This window comes from Nelumbo lutea, chromosome 2 (genome assembly GCF_056320005.1).
Source record: "Nelumbo lutea isolate HS-2025 chromosome 2, American lotus-T2T, whole genome shotgun sequence".
In the NCBI taxonomy this organism is placed as follows: Eukaryota; Viridiplantae; Streptophyta; class Magnoliopsida; order Proteales; family Nelumbonaceae; genus Nelumbo; species Nelumbo lutea.
Genome location: NC_142685.1, coordinates 108,221,974 through 108,243,030, shown reverse-complemented (window position 1 = coordinate 108,243,030; position 21,057 = coordinate 108,221,974). Strand labels below are relative to the sequence as shown.

Sequence of the window (21,057 nt, the reverse complement as noted above, 5' to 3'; positions counted from 1 at the left end):
TCTATATAACTTGATTTGAAATTTGCATTTTTGGAAATTTGTCACGCTAAGGGAAAAGAAATGTTTTGTGGGTAATTCCGAGCCGGCATTTAACAGTAATTTGAACTTACAAATTCTGATCTGGGCTGATCGATCATTCTCCCATTCTTTTATGAGCTTGAACCTCTCATTAACTAACCCAATGCAATTTGAAATTCTGAATTTGACAATCCGACTTAACCCTAATTCATGATGATAAGAGGTTAAAACGAAATTCAAAATAAAATATTAAAATACAGCCCTTTAATTTATATATGGATTATTTTACAATTTCCAAAAAAAAAATTCAAATCTTTCTCTTTATTAACCATTTTTCTTATTTATTGAATATTACACAAATATGAAAAACGGAGTGAAGCGAAAGAGTTGAATACTTAAATCTATAGATACCTATGTATATATAGTTTGTACAGTATTATTTGATAGACGGTAAGTGGTGAATCCTTCGAAATAAAATCCAACCCAACTTGAATCCTTCAGAAGAATTTCATCAAACCATGAACCTATGTTACCATTGAAATTAATTTCCTTGCAGGCAAAACAATTCTTAAAGGTGGCATGGAACCATGGACATGACACCAAGAAAAGTTACAACATGAAACAACATGGTTTTTAAAACCGAACCAATCAGGGGTCTCGTTACTGGTTAGAACGGTCTGACCGTTTGACCCAAATGGCCAGTTCATTCTGACAAAAATATTTTAAAAATTGAGAAATGATTAAAACGGTTCGAATGGTTCAAATGATTAATAGGCCGGTTCAATAGTTTACTGACCAAAATCAACGGTTTTGGGGGAAAAACGGAATCGGTCAGATCAGATGACCGGTTCCCAGTTTTTCCGGTCTGACTGTCCGGTCCAGTCCAGTTTTGAAAACCAAGTGAAACAGAAAAAAACTTTATCTTAGTTATTCACTAAAAAAAAATAAAAATAAAAAGAAGAGAACAGCATTCATATATATCCGCATGTTCCAGCAAATTCCTTATTACAAGAAATTATTCTTGTTGAAATCAAAATTCCCACCGAACGGAATCTTTCCGCACAGCTGATTATAACTCAAATCTATGCTTTCCAAATCCGACTTATTAATTAACTGCTTCGGAATGTTGCCGTGAATCTGGTTCTGGGACAAATCTAAAACTTTTAACTTCTTTGGAAACTTCACCTTCGTCAGATCAAAGTCGAGTTGGTTGGGAGATAAGTAGACCCATTCCGCTGCTCCATTCTCCCTCAGCAACATTGATGCGTCCCCAGTGAGTTTGTTATGCGACAGGTCGATGCTTGAGACATTAATCGATTTTGGGATTCCACCTTAGAGCTGGTTGTCACATAGGTAGAGAGTGAAACCGCCGTATTCGCCGTATTCGCTGCATTAGTATTTGCAGCTTGTTAATGCTTGCCAGAGAAGTCGGGATTGGACCAGAAAGCTGGTTGTAAGTCAATAGAGACTCCAGAGATTTTTGAATTGATTTTGAAATTCAGGGATAGGACCCGAGAGGCTGGTGTTCGATATACGGAGTATTTCGAGGTTGTGAAGTTTTGTGATGGAGTAGGGGATGGAACCAGTGAAATTGTGGTTTATGTATCGCTATCACAGCATTGGTTTGAGAAGTCAACGAAGATGAGCTCCACGTCATTTGACCATTTAATGATTAATACTTAGATCTATTGATCTAAGTAGTTGAATTATTGATTAGTTGACCTGCTAAATGGTTTTGGGATGTTTTTTATTTTTTTAATGGATTATCTAGGCAATTAGTTCCGTTTTATCCTAATCTTTATCTGTAGTAAAAAATCGTTGAATTAGTCAATGATTCATCGACCCAGTCCGTTGAACCATTGACCTGTTTAATAGTTTTTGGTCATTTTTTATTTTGTTAATTTTTATTATCAGATTAGGCCACCCGTTCGAACTGAATAGTCAAACCATTGACCCAAAAATCGGTGGCCAGAACGGGTTCGTTTTTAGGTTGTAAAGTCACACACTCAAATGACATAACACGTATGGTAATGCTTAATGGACCTCACACACTAAATTTTTTGCATGTAATTTTTGTTGTTAGAATGGGTCATTCGTTTTTTTTTTTTTTTTTTTTTTTTCCATTGGAAACTATCCAAACAAACCATTGAATCGGTCAATGACCCATTGACCTAAGTGGTCGAATCGTCAACCCATTGACCCATTCAATGGTTTTTGGCTGTCTTTTTATTTTTTCTAATTTTTGTTGTTTGAATGGGTCGTCCATTTGTACCAGGCAGTCAAATTGTTGACCCGAAAACCGGTGGCCAGAGCGGTTCCATTTTTGGGTCGTATGAGTCACACACTTGAATGACATAACATGTATAATAGTGTTCAATGGACCTCACACACTCAATTTTTTGCTTGTAATTTTTGTTGTCAGAACGGACCGTCTATTCGAATTGGATGATCAAATCGTTAATGTGAAAATTGGTAGCTAAAATGGTTCCGTAAATTTTTGCTTATAACTTTCCTTGTCAAAACGGGCCGTCCATTCGAATTGAACAGCCGAATAGTCGATCCAAAAACCTATGGCCAAAATGGTTATGTTTTCGGGTTGTATGAGTCACACACTCAAATGAGTTAACACGTATGATACTACTTAATGGACATCACAAGCTCAATTTTTTGCTTATAATTTTTGTTGTCAGAATAGGCTATTCGTTCAAACTGGATGATCGAACTGTCAACTTGAAAACCGATGGCCAAAATGGTTCCATAATTTTTTTCTTGTAATTTTTGTTGTTAGAATGGTCCACCCATTGGAACTAAATGATCAAAGAGTTGGTTGTTAGAACGTTATTAACAACATTTATCAATAATAGTAAGTAATTATACTATTTAATTAAATAATCATTAATAATAGTTTTAATAATATTATTTAATTATTTTTAATATAACAGTAATTATTAAATTTATGAATAGGATTTATTAACAATATTCATTAAATTAATAATTACCAAAATTAAATTAAATTAACAGTATTTATTAGTAATAGTTAGTAATTATAATATTTTATTAAATAATCAATAACAATACTTTTAATAACATTTTTATTTATTTTGAATATAACAATAAATACTATATTTATTAACAGTATTTATAATTTTAATTTGAAGTAAAATTTAAGTAAATATCTATTTATTAACAACATTTATAATAAAAATTGGGTTACAGTAATCTTATATATATATATATATATATATATATATTAAATGGGGTTATCAGAAGCTTCAAACGAATAAGCTTTGCAGCCTCTGTTAAACGCATTCTTGTCTGCACTCGGCCTCATTCTTAGGTTCAAACTGCGACGACTCTGCTTCCTTTACATTCAATATATTAAAAGGGGCGAAGTCTTCCTTCCATACCTCGTTATTTGCAGTGGTTCTCGTGCACCCACCGGAATGGTTGCCGGAATCCCAATCTTCCTGCGATTGGGCACGGAACCCAGGCAAGCATTCACATGACGGCGTATTATTGACGTTGCAAACAGCGTTGGCACCACAAGCTTTGTGGACGTTGCAGTTGTTGTTCGGTAACGACCATAACAATTCCCACGCATGGCTTCTCAGCCTTGTGTTCCTGTAATTGAATTTCATTACGCTTCTATTGACTTGGGATGGGTTAATACTTTTCCTTGTGAGTCGGTCCAACAGATTTCCATTGGAATAATCACTGGCATCGACACTGTAATTTGATAGCAAGTAGGTCACTAAGAAAGATAATCCATCCGATGATCCACTTCTCCAATAGACGGTTGATCCATTATCATGATGCTCAAATGTGAATGCTCCTGGTGCTGGATCATACTCATCTGTCAGATGATCTTAGCATCTTGTTTGCCTACAGCTTCATTCCTGGGAGGAACGTATTCGATGGGTTGCGTTCATCATAAACGAAGCTGTGCCATATCGGGTTGTGATTCCCATTCTCTCCTCCTCCTCCTCTTGCTCCTGCCGTCAGGATAAGGTTCCCAGAATCCAAGAGAGTAGCAGTGGTGTTAGTGGTTGCAGTTGCAGCCTTTGTAGACCAAACTACTTTTCCTTCATCTAAAATCTGGAGGTTTCCATCCCGGAAGATGGTAAACACTCCATTCCAATTTGGAATTGGGTGGTCTCTGTTGGCGACGCACACAAGCGTTTGAGAAGACACCGCGATACCAAATCCCCAGGTACCGGTTGTTGGTAGAATTACCAGAGTAAAGAAACCCAATTCCAATCTGCCATTACCTCTTTTACATTTGAATCACTTAAAATAGATTGACAATCAAAGAACTTGCCATTACCTCTATATATTTTTTTTCTCAGCAGGTTTATTAGCTTTTTTCTCCACAATTAAAAGAAATTATTTTAAAAAGTTTTAAAAAAAGACATTTTTCACTGATGGACTAGACAAGAAATTAAAGTCTGAATCACGACTGGCAAATGAGTTCCACTAAAACAAATTTCATTAAGCCGTGGGTATATAGAATGAAAGGTATCGTAGAAATTTCAACCGAAATGATCCTCAGAATATATTTGGTGGGAAATAGCAAAATATCTTAAAGCAGCTGGCATGGCCATGGCACAAAGGAAGTGATACAAAGACTATTTACAGAAAACAACAAGACAAGAACCATATTTTAGTGATTGAAGGTGTCTTCTTTCACTGGATGCCGACTGGTTTACTTGCACATGTTAGGGAGCGGCTGACCGCATAAACACCGATTATGGGCAAATGATTTAGCACCCAGCTGCTGTACATTCCCACCCAAAGGAATCTTCGCGCACAGCTGATTATAACTCAAATCCATTCTTTGCAAATCCAACTCAATTATATACATACATGTATGTACATATAGATACATTATTTGCTTGCATGCATACATATATGAATATATGCATTTATGTTAAATTTTGGTGTAGGCTAATTGATTAATCCAAACCTAGTCCGCATCGCTTGGGCTTGTGTTAAGCTTAAACTGGGCCTAATCCGCATCACTTGCATCCTTACCCCCTTGTTCAGTTCTATCTTCATTTCTCCCCTCCCTTCCCCTTCATACTCTCTTCTCAACTTCGCTTATCTTCACTATAGTCTTTTTCATCTTTTCACCTGTCTATTCATTTACCCACCATTCCTATTATTCATCTTTTTATCTCTTCCTTTTGATATAAATCATGCATTTTACAAGTTATTTGTACTGGATTCATGAAAAGCATGATTCAGTTTATTCTAAACTGAGAGCTCAGCTTGTAAAATTTGTGAGTCTAATCATTTGTATTATATATAATATTTTTAATTTCTTATATATGTAATTTTGAGTTTTTTATATAAAACTTGGCTCATTGTGGAGTTTGAGTTGAGCTGAGTTCAAATATACGAGCCTTTTAGTTGGGCTGAATTTGAGCTCATGTTTCTAACTCAATTGAGCTTGAGCCCAGATGCAAACCTCATGCTTTCTACCAAGCTGAGCTCGAGTAGCGAAAAATTCAGCTCTGCTCATCTTAAATCCACCACCCTCTGGTGCAATTGATCAATTGCAGGTTAGTTCCAATATACAAAAGAGAAAAGTGAAAATAAAGAGACATTTTGACAATGGGGCTGATGATTGAGATAATACCTTCTTTTCCCATTTCTCTCATAAAGCTAAGGGTGCAAATGGATATGACCCAACCCAATTTGAATCCGCTCCTATTTTTATCGGATCCAGATAGCCCTCTATTGTATTTTTAGATTGGGTTGGATAGGATAATAGGATTTGATTGGATTAGATAGCTCTTTGTTGGATATTTATTTATAAATATATTTATATTGCAGTTTTTGTAATTTTTTTATAAAAATACGTGTATATATTAATATCATGATGAAAATAGTTGCAAAGTTATTTATATTTTTTGTTTTCCCTTATATAAACTGTTATGCTTATTTTCTTTTAATACTTTATTAAAATTTTCAGAATTTGAATCAGATGGGATCAGAATCCAACATTCTTACCAGATTCAGATTTTGAATTACTATTTGTGAGAAATCTTCTTTTAATACTTTATTAAAATTTTCAGAATTTGAATCAGATGGGATCAGAATCCAACATTCTTACCAGATTCAGATTTTGAATTACTATTTGTGAGATCCGAGCCAATCTTCAAATCAGATTGGACCTTGGATATGTACTACCTTATTAGATTTAGAAATACCCTTATTCAAACCAATCTGATCCATTTGCATCCCTACAAAAAACCATCCAATACTCCTTATTAAAGACGATCTAGGAAGAGAGAGTGGAAGAATATGAAGGTGATCAAGTGTTTGGATTAAAAGAGATCAGGTCGAATCCAATCAAGTCATTTGCAGTAAAAATGGGTTCGTTTGGATTTTGGACTTTATCTTGGATTTGGCTTGGAACGGATTTGGATAGTTCGTTAATAGATTTTAAACCGGACTTGACCAAATTGAACCAAAACTCGGTCCATTTTGTTTGATACGACACCAAGTACTGAATCAGTCTGATTTCAATTATTTTCCCAAAATTAAAAGATAAATTCTTAGCGTAATGAAAACACTGTTCATTTTGTATGATACGACACCAAAGACGTGGTATTACAAAGAAAAAGTTACAAATAATAACAAGAAAAAGAAAAAAAAAACTCAAGATTATTCAGTGGAAAAAAAGAACAATGTACCCATGGGCCATAACCGCTGGTTCCAGCAACTTCTTACGAGTTGAATCAGGAATATATTATTATTATTATTATTATTATTATTATCATCTTAATCACAAGAGTTGATGCCGATTGATCTACTTGCACTTATTTGGGAGCGGTGGACCGCACAAACACCGATTATGTGCAAAGGCTTTGGCACCCATGTCCTGCACATTCCCACCGGCCGGAATCTTTCCACACAACCGATTATAACTCAAATCCAAAAGCTGGACATTCACCTCTGTCACCTGCTCCGGAATGCTGCCGTGAATCTTGTTGTGGGACATATGTAAAACTTCAATGCTCCTTGGAAATCTCACCTTTGTCAGATCAAAGTCCAGTTGGTTGTGAGATAGATCGATGTATCTTGCCGCTCCATCCTCCCTCAACCACTCCGACGCGTCACTGAGCTTGTTATACGACAGGTCGACCTTTGAGATATTAAGCGATTTGGGGACCTTGCCGGAAAGCTGATTGTAAGATAGAAAGAGAAAGAAACCGTCTTCAAAGTCGTTGTTGAATCCCCCAAATGAGTCGGGGATGCTTCCGGTGAGTTTGTTCGACCGAACGTCAAGAACTTCGAGCCTGTTAAGATTTCCGAGAGAATCCGGGAGTGGACCGGAGAGTTGGTTGTAACCCAAGAAGAGAGAGTTGAGATTTTTGAGTTGGCCGAGAAATTCAGGGATAGGACCCGAGAGGCTGGTGTTCTGTATTTCTAGAAATTCGAGGTCGTGAAGTTTGGTGATGGAGTAGGGGATGGAACCAGTGAAATTGGTGATGTCTTTGAATACGAGATAGTTTAGGTACGGGAGGTCTCCGATGGCCTCCGGGATGTGGAAAGGGGCGTGGATTGTGTAGAAGGAGAGTTGGGTGACACGGCCGGCGGTGTTGCAGTCAACGTGGTTCCAACTACAGCAATCGATACTGAGTTTCCATGGATTCCAAGAGTCGAAGTAATGGGGGATGTTTAGAGATTTCTTGATTTTCCAGAGCGCTCTTCTGTCGGATGGGTTGCAGAAAGAGGAAGCGGAGATAAGAGATGGCAGAGAGCAAGAGACGAGGAGGAAGAGTAAGAGAAGAGAGAGAAAAGAGGCGCCATACTGGGGAGTATCCATTTCTCTAATCGAGATCGATATGAGTTCTGTTCCTACGACATAAAGGAGAGTCCTACGTGTGTGTATAAATAAATGGAAATTGTGGGCTACTAGTAGTCAACTAAGATGACCTCGTTCGTCTTTTAATCGAAGTCTGTGTGCTTCGGTCGTATTCAATTTCTGGTATACAAATATATACAGTGCAAATACATAGAGGATTTTGCACTCTACAAATTTATATTTCTAAACTGAGCCTAAAGAAACTAATTGCAATTACCAAATGTCAAGATAAGTTCCAGCAACGGTCAAAAACTCATAGAGGTTTTAGGGAATTTACCATTTTTTTATTTGGGTCAGTCATTTTTATATATCTGTCCACGCCATGGGCACGTCGCATTCATAATTCTTGGTACGCGGAGAAAATATGTCGTGGAGAAGGTGATGCAGACCAATTTTGCTCAGCCAAGTTTTCAAGTAATTATCTGTTACGAAATCTAAATATGTATAATTGAATGTATGCTTTCTTTTGGGTCAGATTATATGTACTAGTTAGGGCCCATATAATTAATTGTGAGCCCGTGTTTGAGACTTGAAAAACATACAAGTCGGAACCTATGGGCCTGATCTTCTCTTCTCCCATGTCTCAACTGCGAGTAACGGGCTATAACTAGACTTGTTCATGGGCCGGGCGGCCCAATGGGCTGGCCCGGCCCCCGAATGGGCTTGAATAGGTATATGAGCCTGCGGGTTTAACCTCGGGCCAAAAAGTCTGGTCCACAATAAATTTAAGTCGGATTCGGGATTTGTCAAAATAGTTCGGCTTGAGCCCGGCCCCGACCCGACCTATAGTTAAACCTAAGTAAAAACCCTAGTCGAGACCTCTTTGCCTCTTCCCATTCTTTTTTCCAGTCGAACCCTTCATCTCCAATCTCCACATCCTCCACACTCCACAATTCTCATCCTCACACTATCAGGCAGCCATAACCGGCGAGGCGGCAAACGTTCACCGGCGCAACAACTCCGGCGGTGGTGAGTTCTCTCTGTCTCTCTCTCTCTCTCTGACGCAAACTGATCAAGTGATCATTGTCAAAATCGCAAATCAGGCTCGCAGCTCACAGACCACAGTCACCGACTCACTGCGAACTATCCAACGAATACAATCACCGGCGGCGGCAGTGAGTCCTCTTTACCATTTTATTCTATTACAATCTTTAGTGTTTACTGTTTTTATAACTGTTGGAGATAATATATTATAAACTTCTGCAAGTTCCAGTCGACTGGGAGTCTGATTCCACCACCAGGTTTGTCCAGCCATGATCCATCCAATGTGAAACATAATCCTTATATGAATTATGCAGAAAAAAATGGATGTTATCATAATTGCTTAAAAAATATGAAAATGTGAAACGTAATTCCACCACCAGGTTTGCCCCTGCATTACAAATTCTGTTAGTATCAGAACTGCTGTTAAAAAATATGAAAATGTTGTAGCGGTAGAAACTAATTAAGATTTGTGCCCTTTTTCTCTTCTCATTCTTCTTCTATTCTCTTCCCTTCTCTTCCACTCTTCTTTCTTCTTTTTTTTTCCTTATTTCTTTTTGGTTTTCCTGTTGAAACTACATCAGAATACTAATCGAATGTGAACAACACCCGCCATCTATTCTCAAGTAATTGTTGGTTGATTAGAAAATGATAATGGAGGTTCATGGCAGTATAGACATGCAATGAGAAACATTAAAATGATGACTAGAGATTTGAGTATTAACTATAGATGGGTACCAAGATCAGCCAATTGTGTGGCTGATTCTCCTGCAAGAAAAGGGGTGGGAAGGGAGTAAATGTACTGATAGTTTATTTCCCAAAAGGGCAGTGTATGGGTGGGTAGCAGGTGTTGGCCCAATACGAGGGAAATGTTGGCTTTTCCTATTTGTACAGCATCTTTATCACAATACTAATAAAGTTTGATTGTCATTTTTCTTGAAAATTCTATAACCCATGGGACTTAAGCATCATACCTCAAGGGTTATGCTTCATGCATCTAAAGGTCGCTATGTATGGTTGTACGCTATGTATGGATTGGGGGGGGGGGGTGGCAATTGGGCAGGCTTGGGTGGATTGGATTTAGAAAAAGAGGAAGAGTGAAAATCTGTTAGTCTTCACATGCACAAAGAAACAATAGTGATAGTCGAATGCTATCATCTTGCTTGAATGCTATTGTTTGTCTTCAAATAGAAATTTACTAGGTAATGTTGGTCTTCTCTCCTTTAGAATTTATATAAAATTTGATTTATATTATTTTGACTTGAATTCAGAATTTATATTATTTTTTTAATGTAAATAAATTTTGATTTATATTGATTATTGAATTCAGAGTTTATATTATTTTTTAATGTAAATAAATTTTGATTTATATTGATTATTGAATTTAGAATTTATACTGAATTTATATATTTTTTTAATGTAAATAAATTCTGATTTATATTGTTTATTGAATTTAGAATTTATACTGAATTTATATTCTTTTTAATATAAATAAATTCTGATTTATATTGATTATTGAATTCAGAATTTATAATGAATTTATATTCTTTTTTTAATGTAAATAGATTCTGATTTATATTGATTATTGAATTCAGAATTTATACTGAATTTTATATTCTTTTTTAATGTAAATAAATTCTTATTTATATTGATTATTGAATTCAGAATTTATATTATTTTTTAATGTAAATAAATTCTGATTTATATTGATTATTGAATTCAGAATTTATATTGGATAATCTGCAATTGGTTTTTTTTTTGCAGATTCAAAAAATTATATTCTTTTTTAATGTAAATAAATTGTAGAAATTTATTTTAGTTTTTTATTTAATATATGCTTGTCTTATTGATAAAATTAGAATTCATTATGTAGGTTATTTCATATTTAATAATTACTATCATGTCAATGGCAAGTGAAAATGCGGCTGCTGGAGTAACCAGACTTCCACTAAGAAAAGATAGCACCTAAGGTGTGGGAAGAAATTGAAAAGATTAATTCGAAGAAGGCACGATGTAAGCACCGCATGAAAATATTACAAGGTAAGTCAAGTAAGGGAACTACTCACTTGAAGCGTCATTTAGAGCGTTGCCCTAGACGTAGAATTCAGGATATTAGACAGTACAAAGTAACTACTCAATCAAACACTGATGGGAGTACTTCTTTGAAAAACTACAAGTTTGATCAACAAGAGTCTCGTAGGGCATTATCAATTTTTCTTGTATGTTGAAAACACCCTTTTACTACTGTTGAAGAACCTGGTTTTAGATTATTTATTCAATCTATAAATCCTGAATTTAAAAATGTGAGTAGGCATACTACTAAAAGAGATATCATGTCTAGTTATGTGAGAGAGAGAGAGGATGTGAAAAGTGATTTGTCTAATACACTTGGTTGGATTTGTTTATCTTTCAATAATTGGAGATCTGAGCACACTGATGATGAGTTCATGTGTATAACTACTCATTGGATTGACAACAATTGGAAGTTACAAAAAAGAATTTTTTGTTTTAAAGTTTTGGCACCTCCTTTTGATGGACTGTCTTTAGCAGATGAGGTGGTCATATGCTTAAGCGAATGGAATATTGATTAAAAAATTTTTAGCATCACATTAGATAATGCTAGTTGCAATGATGTAATGGCTAACTCTTTGAAATTGAGATCTTCAATACATAAATCTTTGGTGTGTGGTGGTGATTTTTCAAAGTTCGTTGTTGTTGCCATATTTTGAATCTTATTGTGCAAGTTGGTTTGAATATTGTTGATGATGTTGTTTGTAAGATTCTGGATGGTGTGAAAAGTATAAAGAAATCAACTGCCCGGAAGCATAGATTTTATGAACTTGCTGAAAAAAGTTTTCACTTAAACACAACTAGAAGATTGGGATTAGATATGTGTGTGAGATGAAATTCAACTTATTTGATGCTTGAACATGACATTTATTATAAGCAAGTCTTACAACATTGGGGGCAAAGGGATAATATTTTTAAAATGTTTATGCTTTCAGAAGAAGAATAGGGAAAAGTGGATAAGCTTCACAAGTTCTTAAAGGTTTTTTATGATGTTACTTGCATGTTTTCTACCACTAAGTACCATACTTCAAATATTTACTTCAAGGGAGTGTGGATGATTCATAGACATTTGATGTTAGTGAGTAAAGAACCTCAGAATTTTATGATTGACATGATTAGAAAAATGAAGGAGAAATTTGATAAATATTGGGCTGAATATAGTATGATTTTATCTTGTGTTGCTGTGTTGGATCCTCGTTGCAAGATTAGGTTAGTAGAGTATTGTTTTGATAAACTTTATAGGGATGAAGCTGATGAACATGTTAATGCTATAACTAGAACTCTCCATGATTTGTTTAATGAATACAAAAAAAAATTTCCTCCACCTCCTTTGTTGGATCTTCTAGTCAATTTGACATGAGTGAGAGAAATGATGATGGTGATGGGTTTGAAGATTATGAGCACTTTTTTAATTCAAAAAAAAAGATTCAAAGTGAAAAAATTCAGTTAGACCTTTACTTGGGGGAACAAAATCTTGATATCAAAGCAAATGTTGATGTTTTGGAGTATTGGAATAAGATTTCACTTAGGTATCCTGAATTGGCATTAATGGCTCGAGATAATTTGGCTATTCCTATTTTCACAGTTGCATCCGAATCTGCATTTAGCACTGGAAAGAAGGTGATTAATCATTGGAGAAGTTCACTTAAGTCCAAGACAATTCAAGCTTTGGTTTGTCTTGAAGATTGGCTTCGTGCACAAGGCCTTGTATTAGATAATTTTTTTATTTATTGTTTATTAAAATATATGATTCATTGAATTTTTTCTAATAGATTTTCCAATTGTATGCAGGGGGATCAAATTTGTTAGGGACTTCTTCAGGATCAAGCTTGTTAGAAGAGGATGGAGAATCAAATAGTAGTGATGTTGATGATGAAAATGTTGAACTTGATGATATGTTTTAGATATTATAATAACATATATTTTCATTATTTATTTGTCATTTGATATGATAGCAAATTCCATATGTGACATGGGTACTGGATTTATCTCTTATTTTCTTTTGTAGGAAGGCTTGGAACTTGGAAGTTGGAATGTTCAATTTTGTTGGTGAATTCAAGAATGAATGGAGATGGCTAAAAGCCTAGAACATATTTTATTTGATATGGTCATATGGGCAATGAAGTCTTTTATTTTATTTTTTAGAATGACTTGGAACTTGAGAGTTGGAATATTCCATCTTGTTGGTGAATTCAAGAATGAATGGAGAACATGTTTTATGAATTGTGTTTGTCTTGTTCAAATTATTTTTTATGGCTTTGGAGGAACATAAATTTGAAGTTATATGAATTTAATTTTAGTGTGTGATGCTATTTGTAGGAATATGAACCAATATGATTTGCTCTTATGTGTTTTATTTCAGGTTTGCCTTGGCTGTATAGAAACAAACAACCAAACAACAGGGAATATATTAAACAACCTTAAAGAAGGTTGTTGATTCACTTGATTGTAAGAAAAAAATAATGAAATTAATTAATTCTTGGTACGCGGAGAAAATATGTCATGGAGAAGGTGATGCAGACCAATTTTGCTCAGCCAAGTTTTCAAGCAATTATCTGTTACAAAATCTAAATATGTATAATTGAATGTATGCTTTCTTTTGGGTCAGATTATATGTACTAGTTAGGGCCCATATAAATTAATTGTGAGCCCAGTGTTTGAAACTTGAAAAACATACAAGTCGGAACCTATGGGCTGATCTTCTCTTCTCCCTTGTCTCAACTGTGTGTAACGGGCTATAACCAATTACAGTGAATACGTCAGCTTTAGTTCCTTATATTTTAAATATTTTATAAACAATATTTAATATTGAAGATATTAAATATATTGTTATTTAAAATATTAATAAATAATTTAAAAATTTTAAGTATTAAAATAATTATTATTTTTATATTAAAAGCCACTTCTTAATAAAAATGTGGATTCTAGTGATTATTTATTTTATTAGTTTATAAAATATTAATTTTCAATATTAATTTTTTTAATTTATAGTTAGAATTGTTGAACATAAATATATATTAATTGTTTGGGTTAAATAAGAACATTAAGCCAATGTGTAAACCTAGAATACAAAATATTCCCATCTTAATTACTTAAAAATATTCTTAAAATATATTTCACCGATCAAATCCTGTTCTTTCGGGTTGGATTGGATTGGATTCACAAGTTGAACCAACTTTTTGTTAAATCTACCTATCAAACATATATAACAGCACCACCTCTCACTTTGGTCTATTCACCGAATTCCTCAGCTTGCCCTTACTTCCAAGTTCCAACCCTACTAACTTGACCCGTCGGAGGGTTTGTCCCCTTGGAATCCACTTTGAGGCTTCTAATGTTTGTATGTATCTAGAAGATGAACACCCATGCCTATGTCATCAATAGAATTTCCAGTTATAATCTCCTTGCATTGGAAAAATAGAAAACCGGTTACCCTCTATTTCACCCCAGAACTGTTTTTCGTCCAAATACTGCTGATACCAAAACTGGCTGAATCTTCAACTCGGACAATGATTTTTGACCATTTTTGCCTTTTTATTTTTTTTTAATTTTTTTCTGTCAAACCATTCGACCTGGACAGACTCATAATGGTTCCCTGTCCGGTTCGATTTTAAAAACCTTGCCTCCTAAGTCGCAGCATCCAACATCAACACAATTTCATTTGTATGGAAGCACCATAGAAAATTTTCATTTATTTTTGCTTTGGATTTTATTTTATTTTGTTTTAAGGTTTTAAATTTTAATTTCTTTCGTCTGCACTACAGATAAAAAGTACAACGTTACGTAAAAATTACAAATATTCATTAAATAAAATTTGTTCATACTTTTATACCAGAGCAAGTAAAATTGTAAAGTAAAGAGACAAGGCTTAAAGAATCCACACTATTATTTACATTTGGGCAGTGGGGTGCCACATAAACACTTACTGTGTAAAAACGAATCCACACTAAACTGCTGCAGAGTCCAACCCACAGGAATCTTCCCACACAACCGGTTATAACTCACATTCATGAATTGCAGATTCAATTCGGTGACCTGCTTGGGGATGCTCCCACGAATCCTGTTGTGTGACAGGTCTAGATATGTCAAAGTCTTCGGAAACCTCACTCTGGATAGATCAAAATCGAACTGGTTCAATGATAAATCGATCTGCTCCGTTGTTCCCTTCGCTTTAAACACCATGGACGCGTCTCCTACCAGCTTGTTATTGGATAGAATTATCGCCTTGGAGTTCATTTCGCCCAACGACTTCGGTATCTTACCTGAAAGCTGGTTATGGGAGAGGTCGAACCAAGTAAGATTGCTCTTGAGTTTGTCCAGAGAGTCTGGTATTTTTCCGGTGAGGTTGTTCCGGTTGAGGTAAAGGTTTTCTAGTTTTGGGAGATCACCGAGGGAAGCCGGGATTGGACCAGAGAATTGGTTGTAACCCAAATCGAGGTAGTCCAGGTTCTTGAGTTGGTCGAGGAATTCAGGGATGGGGCCGGAGAATGGAGTCCAATTGAGACGAAACAATTTGAGGTTCCGAAGTTTGGTGATGGAGTAGGGGATGGTACCATTGAGCTGGGTGACTTCATCAAAGGAGAGGGTTTCAAGATAGGGAAGGTCACCGATGGCGGATGGAATTTGGCCGGGGATGTAGGCTTGGAAGAAGGCGAGTTGGGTAACTCGGTAGGTTTGAGGGTTGCAGACGATGTAGTCCCAATCACAGCAATCAATTTCGGGATCCCAGGAGAGAAGGGCGTTGGGATTGTTTATGGATTTCTTGATTCTCAGAAGGACCTTCTTATCATGCGGATTGCAACGAACAGAAGAGGAGAGGGTGAGAGATGGGAGAGAAGCTGAAACGAGGAGGAGAGAGAGATGGAAAAGAGAGACTACTGAACGGGTGTTGCTGCAGAGAGACTTCATCTTCAAAACTAGCTTGGTGATGATTCAGAACCAGAAATGACAACAAAGAGCGAAAGAGAGTTTGAATTTATAGAATGCATGCATATTGGTGCATGTGCAGCTTGTATGGAAAATTACGCTACTGATTAAAGAAAATGCAATATGGTTTCCCTTAGTTTCTTCGTCTATGTGCTTGATGTCAAACACAGGATTATAAAAAACCATGGCTTGTTCTCCTGTGTTTTGACTACAAACTTTCTTCGGTTTCATCATGCAAATGCGATGGAGCTTTGCTATGGTGGGTGGCACTACAACAAAATAAAACATTGGTTAATTGTAGCAATAAAATGAATATATTAAAATAATATTTGCTTTTCCCGGCATTAATCCATTTTCAAACCATTGTTTTCGTTTAGAGAAAATTTCAGATGAAACAAATAAATTATTGTTTGAAAATTTTTAAGACCAAATCAAACATTTTTAGTATAAAAATAAAATCAGATCAAACCATTGTATTACGGAACCATTAATGTATTACGTTTGGTGTAGGTTTTAATCCAGTTTGGGCCACTCTATTAGGCTTAATTAGAAATAGGGTGCAAGTCGGGCGGGTTGGGCCGAGTTTATGGTCAACCCAGTCCTGACCCACCCTACAATTTGATGCACTTGGGTTGGGTTGGATTTGGGGTTGGGTCGGGCTTGGATTGGTCAATGAACCCACTCTAAAATTATACATATATAAATGTATTTATGTAAATATATATTCATATATTTATGTATGTATGTAAATATGTATGAAATATTTACATATATATACACACATATATGTATAAATATATACATAATTGAGCTACCTAAGGGCTAGGCCTGAGCCCCGCACGAAAAATAAAAATATCCGACTTCTTGGGCCCAAATCCAGCCTGAGGACCAAAAATCCAAGCCCAGCCCATGCAAAATTCCAGGTTGAGCCGGTTCAGGCTTGGGCTGGGCCCACCCAAGTTGAAACCCTAATTAGAAAGCCCAAATAACATGATGCATACCTGAATAAATAACAAATATAATTTAAATACTATATTGAAATGTTAAAGTGCATATATCATCTATTACTATGATATAAATTAATTATATTCACACTTTCTCAAATATAAATTAAAAATTGAAACAAGCAACAACAATTTAATAAATATTAAATGAATAAATACATACATATGTTTAGACCAATGTTTTAAAAACCAACCTAGAGCCTAAACCATTTTTGCCTCTGGGTCATGGTTCACCATATATGTTTGTGTGTATAGGTATGTATAGACATGTATTTTATCAATAAATAATGTATAACTATGTTTTGCATATGATATATGTATTATTTTATATATAATTAATCTTTTTTACTTCAGTTTTAAATTTTTTATTTATAAAAAATATAAAAAATTACAATTTGAGGCCAAAATTTTTTTTTTGACAAAAAATGGTGGATCACAATATTTTGCAACACATAGATCTCAAAAAGTTACCCAAAATATATAAAAAAAAAATCACCTCAATTAGACATTAGAGTAACCCGATCACCAGGTCAAACGGATTAATGGTCCAATCGGTTGGATCGAATTGTTTTTGACGAAGTCAACTATTTTTTATTATCCGTCAAGTTATACTAAAACTGGGCATGGAATCTCGACCGGAAGATAGTTTGAACAGTTCGATAGACCGCACAAATGGCGGGTTGAAAACACTGGTTTAAACATATTTATTATATATTACATATATTAATAAATATATTATTAATAATTTGGTCTAATTTCTAAATTAACTAGAAAATTAAAACCTGAAAATTTTCACCCCTAAGACACTTGCAATGCAAATGAATTTACATTGATGCAAAATTATGGCAATGCTAATGATTTGAGTGTAAATCATTATCTTTGTCTTGTTTTAAATTTAATCTTTTGTTGTTTGGGCTGCGTTTGGTTGCAATGCAAACGCAAATATATACATTGCATGTTTTATGAATGCACACATGGTTCACATTTTAAACCGTTTTTGCACTCATCTTGTTTGTTTGAAATTGGTGCAAAATGTGGGCCATCACTTAATGCTCCAACTATCGTATGCTCCAATGCCTTAAATTGGGGTGATTATTTTTGCCTGGGACCGGCCTAGCCCGCATATATTTAAACTTACACATTTTGTGTATAATGTATACATATGTATACATGTTATTTTACATTATATTATATATTTTATATATAAATATTATAACATGACATATATAATTTATATTATATGTAATATTTTATATTATATAATGTATAACATAAGTTTATATGTATGTTATGTCATTTAATATATAGATATATAATGTTTTATATATGAGTGACATTGGCCCAGAATTAGGCCCTGCCTGGGCTCGTATAGACCTGGGCTAGGGATTATGTTTCAGGCCCGAAACCTCAGATCAGGCCGGGCCCAGGCCTAAGCTATAGCATTTATCACAAGTGCAATGCCTGGTTTGGACCCAACACATGGTCACCCGTAGCCTTAACTTTGTTCAAAAAGTTAGTTATCAAAAGAACACAAAATTGCTATCTTTACAAAGTACACAAGTGTCAGAAAATACATTTTTGATATGATAATCATTACTTTTTTACATATCAAACAAGCATAGCCTTGATTACCGTACAACTGAAGTAAATTAAGACATGAAGCAAAATAAAGTTAAACCCAAAACAAAGTTAAACGAGAATTTACAATTTTTTTCATTTACACTCCCATGCATTTGTGCTACTGCAAATAAAATTGCACTACAACCAAACACAGCCTAAATCTCTAACTGAAAACAAAAATAAAACACATGCGCATCATTGTTTTATATGCAATCCAAGGCCCACCAATTTTGTCTTCTAAATCGTTTTTTGAAACGTACGTGGTAGAACAGCACTAGGCCAAAACAAAGTGTTGATCTTAGAGAGTCTTCTAAAATTCCTTCAATTGTAATATCTTGCAACAATTAACAAGTTATTGTTTTCAACCACAAGCAGGGTTGACGAAAAGAATATGTAAATGGGTTCATGGAGAAAAGTGTCTCATGACTCGATGAACACCTCTCAATATATGAAATTGGTGTTGATCAACTTAATATTAAATGTAGTTCTCAGAGAGAGAGAGATTTTAATAAATATATATCTTGGCAGGCTTGATTCATTCAAACTATGATCTTGGTACAATATATAGAGAAGAAAAGATGAACACAAGGATTAAGTTGATCGATGAGTGCATCGACCATTATTCCACCCAGAAACAAACCAGAAACGAACACAATAAAACCTAATTAACAAAGTACATTGACCTGCAACCATTTTTTCCCTGCCAACAAAGTCCATTACGTTGCCGGCTTGCCCCGCCACCCACGATGAACCGACTACTTGCACCTGGGGAGTGGCTGACCACACAGACAGCGGTTATGGAAGAAAGAGTCTGCACCAAACTCCTGCACCTTCCCGCCAAATGGTATCTCTCCACACAGCCGATTATAGCTCACGTTTAGCCAATACAAATTCAATCCTGTGATCTCCTTGGGAATACTCCCTCTGATCCGGTTATGCGATAAGTCCATATATTCTAGGCTCTCGGGAAGCTTCACCCTGGAGAGATCAAAGTCGAACTCATTCCATGACAAGTCCAGACGCGACAACGTTCCGTTTGTTTTGAACAACGCCGATGCATCTCCTGTAAACTTGTTATTTCTAAGATAGATTGCGTCGGCATTGAAATGGCTTAACGATTTGGGAATTTTACCAGAAAGCTGGTTCTGGGAAAGGTCCAATACAACGAAGCGATTTTGGGATACCCAAAGTGAGTCAGGAATGTTTCCGGTCAATTTATTACCTCCTAGTTCAAGAAGTTCAAGTTTGGGCAGATTTGCTAAGGAAGCTGGAATTGGACCAGAGAAATTGCTGTACGATAGATCGAGAAACCAAAGGTTCTTCAGTTGGTGGAGGAATTCTGGGATGGGGCCAGAGATATTGGTCAACAATGTACGTAACATTTTCAGGTTTTGAAGTTTTGTGATGGAGTAGGGGATGGGGCCGGTAAGATCGGCAACATTTACGAAATCGAGGGTGTTGAGATATGGAAGATCACCGATGGCAGCCGGGATTTGGCCTGGGATGCTGATACCATTGAAGCCGAGTGTAGTGACGCGGTTCGTTTGCAGGTCGCAGCTCACGCCCAGCCAATCACAGCAATTGGTGTTGGGGTTCCAAGAGGTAAGTGATTGAGGGTTGTTGAGGGATTTCTTGATTTTGAGGAGGACTCTTTTATCGCTAGGGTTACAGCGAACGGATGAGGCGGAGAGAGTGGGAGACGGGAGAGAGGACGAGACCAGGAAGACAGAAAGAAGCACAAGACGGAGTGTGTGAGTATCCATTTTGTGGTGATTCACATGCATATGAAGAGGCATGAAGAGATGGATGGACGAGGTTGTCAATATATACGTAAATAGTTTGACTAGCCCATAGAGGAACTGGACTGAATGCTTTGCTCTAACTTCGACATTTTCTCTGTGTGCTTGGACTCGACCGATCTAAGACGATTTTAATTTCCCTGCCAATTCTATTGGCTTATCATCGATTCTACTTGCTAATTTGGACCATTGGATAAGACCGATCTAAGACGATTTTTTTTTTTTTTTTTTTATTATGGATGGGTTAAAGTTGTTGGACTGAGACTTCATCTCCCACAGTTTTTTGGGAGCTAATTGACAATACAAAATATCATTTTCGTAAATATTGATGAAAGGGCTAAAGTGTCAGTTTTACCCTTCTCCTCTCTATCTTCACCTCGTTCGCACACAATGGGACATCAACGAAGCCACCGTCGCCACCGCTACAACCTTTAAAAGCGGTGGTCATCACTAACGGAAAACAGTCGATACTACCCGAGAATCCCCGCCGTGTGACGGTGAGAAAGGTGAGACGAAGCTTGCATCCAGTGGCAGGACAGGAGCTGCTAAACCCACTGCAGCCCTCGCCAGTCGCCACTAGTGGTGCTTGATCCGTTCCTATTGCTACGGTGCAGCGAAATTTTGTGTTGGCTTCGACCCAGTCTATATGAACAAGAAGAGTCAATTGAAGCGTTTGTTTGGCATGGTTGTTGTTGCTCCAAAAAACTGTGCCACATAAGCATCATGTCAAAAAAAATAAAATGGTGCTCCAGGAAATAGCATTTGT

At 35.9% G+C, this 21,057-nt stretch overlaps 3 protein-coding genes and 1 pseudogene across 3 annotated transcripts; all 4 read right to left on the bottom strand.

Annotated features, from left to right (window-relative positions):
- Positions 1-3,317: 3,317 nt before the first annotated feature.
- Positions 3,318-4,849, bottom strand: LOC148872634 (G-type lectin S-receptor-like serine/threonine-protein kinase At4g03230). Its single transcript, XM_088970151.1, has 3 exons — positions 4,725-4,849; positions 3,905-4,276; positions 3,318-3,744 (listed from the first exon to the last, which is right to left on the bottom strand). The coding sequence occupies exons 1-3, from the start codon at positions 4,847-4,849 to the stop codon at positions 3,318-3,320; spliced, it is 924 nt and encodes a 307-aa protein (XP_088826277.1).
- Positions 4,850-6,720: 1,871 nt separating this feature from the next.
- LOC148872633 (uncharacterized) lies at positions 6,721-7,852 on the bottom strand. Its single transcript, XM_088970150.1, has one exon. The coding sequence runs from the start codon at positions 7,850-7,852 to the stop codon at positions 6,833-6,835; it is 1,020 nt and encodes a 339-aa protein (XP_088826276.1). The 3' UTR covers positions 6,721-6,832.
- A 6,975-nt stretch (positions 7,853-14,827) lies between these two features.
- LOC148872632 (polygalacturonase inhibitor pseudogene) lies at positions 14,828-15,850 on the bottom strand (annotated as a pseudogene).
- A 3,188-nt stretch (positions 15,851-19,038) lies between these two features.
- Positions 19,039-20,308, bottom strand: LOC148872631 (polygalacturonase inhibitor-like). The gene has a single exon (XM_088974028.1). It carries the CDS (start codon positions 20,286-20,288, stop codon positions 19,248-19,250), a length of 1,041 nt encoding a protein of 346 aa, XP_088830154.1. The 5' UTR covers positions 20,289-20,308; the 3' UTR covers positions 19,039-19,247.
- Between the last annotated feature and the right edge of the window lie 749 nt (positions 20,309-21,057).

Excerpts from the sequence above, each read along its gene's own strand:
- LOC148872633 (XM_088970150.1), bottom strand. The coding sequence starts at position 7,852 with ATGGATACTCCCCAGTATGGCGCCTCTTTTCTCTCTCTTCTCTTACTC.
- LOC148872631 (XM_088974028.1), bottom strand. The coding sequence starts at position 20,288 with ATGCCTCTTCATATGCATGTGAATCACCACAAAATGGATACTCACACA.
- LOC148872634 (XM_088970151.1), bottom strand. The coding sequence starts at position 4,849 with ATGGATTTGAGTTATAATCAGCTGTGCGCGAAGATTCCTTTGGGTGGG. Across the intron at positions 4,277-4,724 it reads CCGCTCCCTAACATGTGCAA|ATTGGAATTGGGTTTCTTTA; the intron begins GTAAACCAGTCG and ends AGGTAATGGCAG. Across the intron at positions 3,745-3,904 it reads TTCCTCCCAGGAATGAAGCT|TGTCGATGCCAGTGATTATT; the intron begins GTAGGCAAACAA and ends ATCAAATTACAG.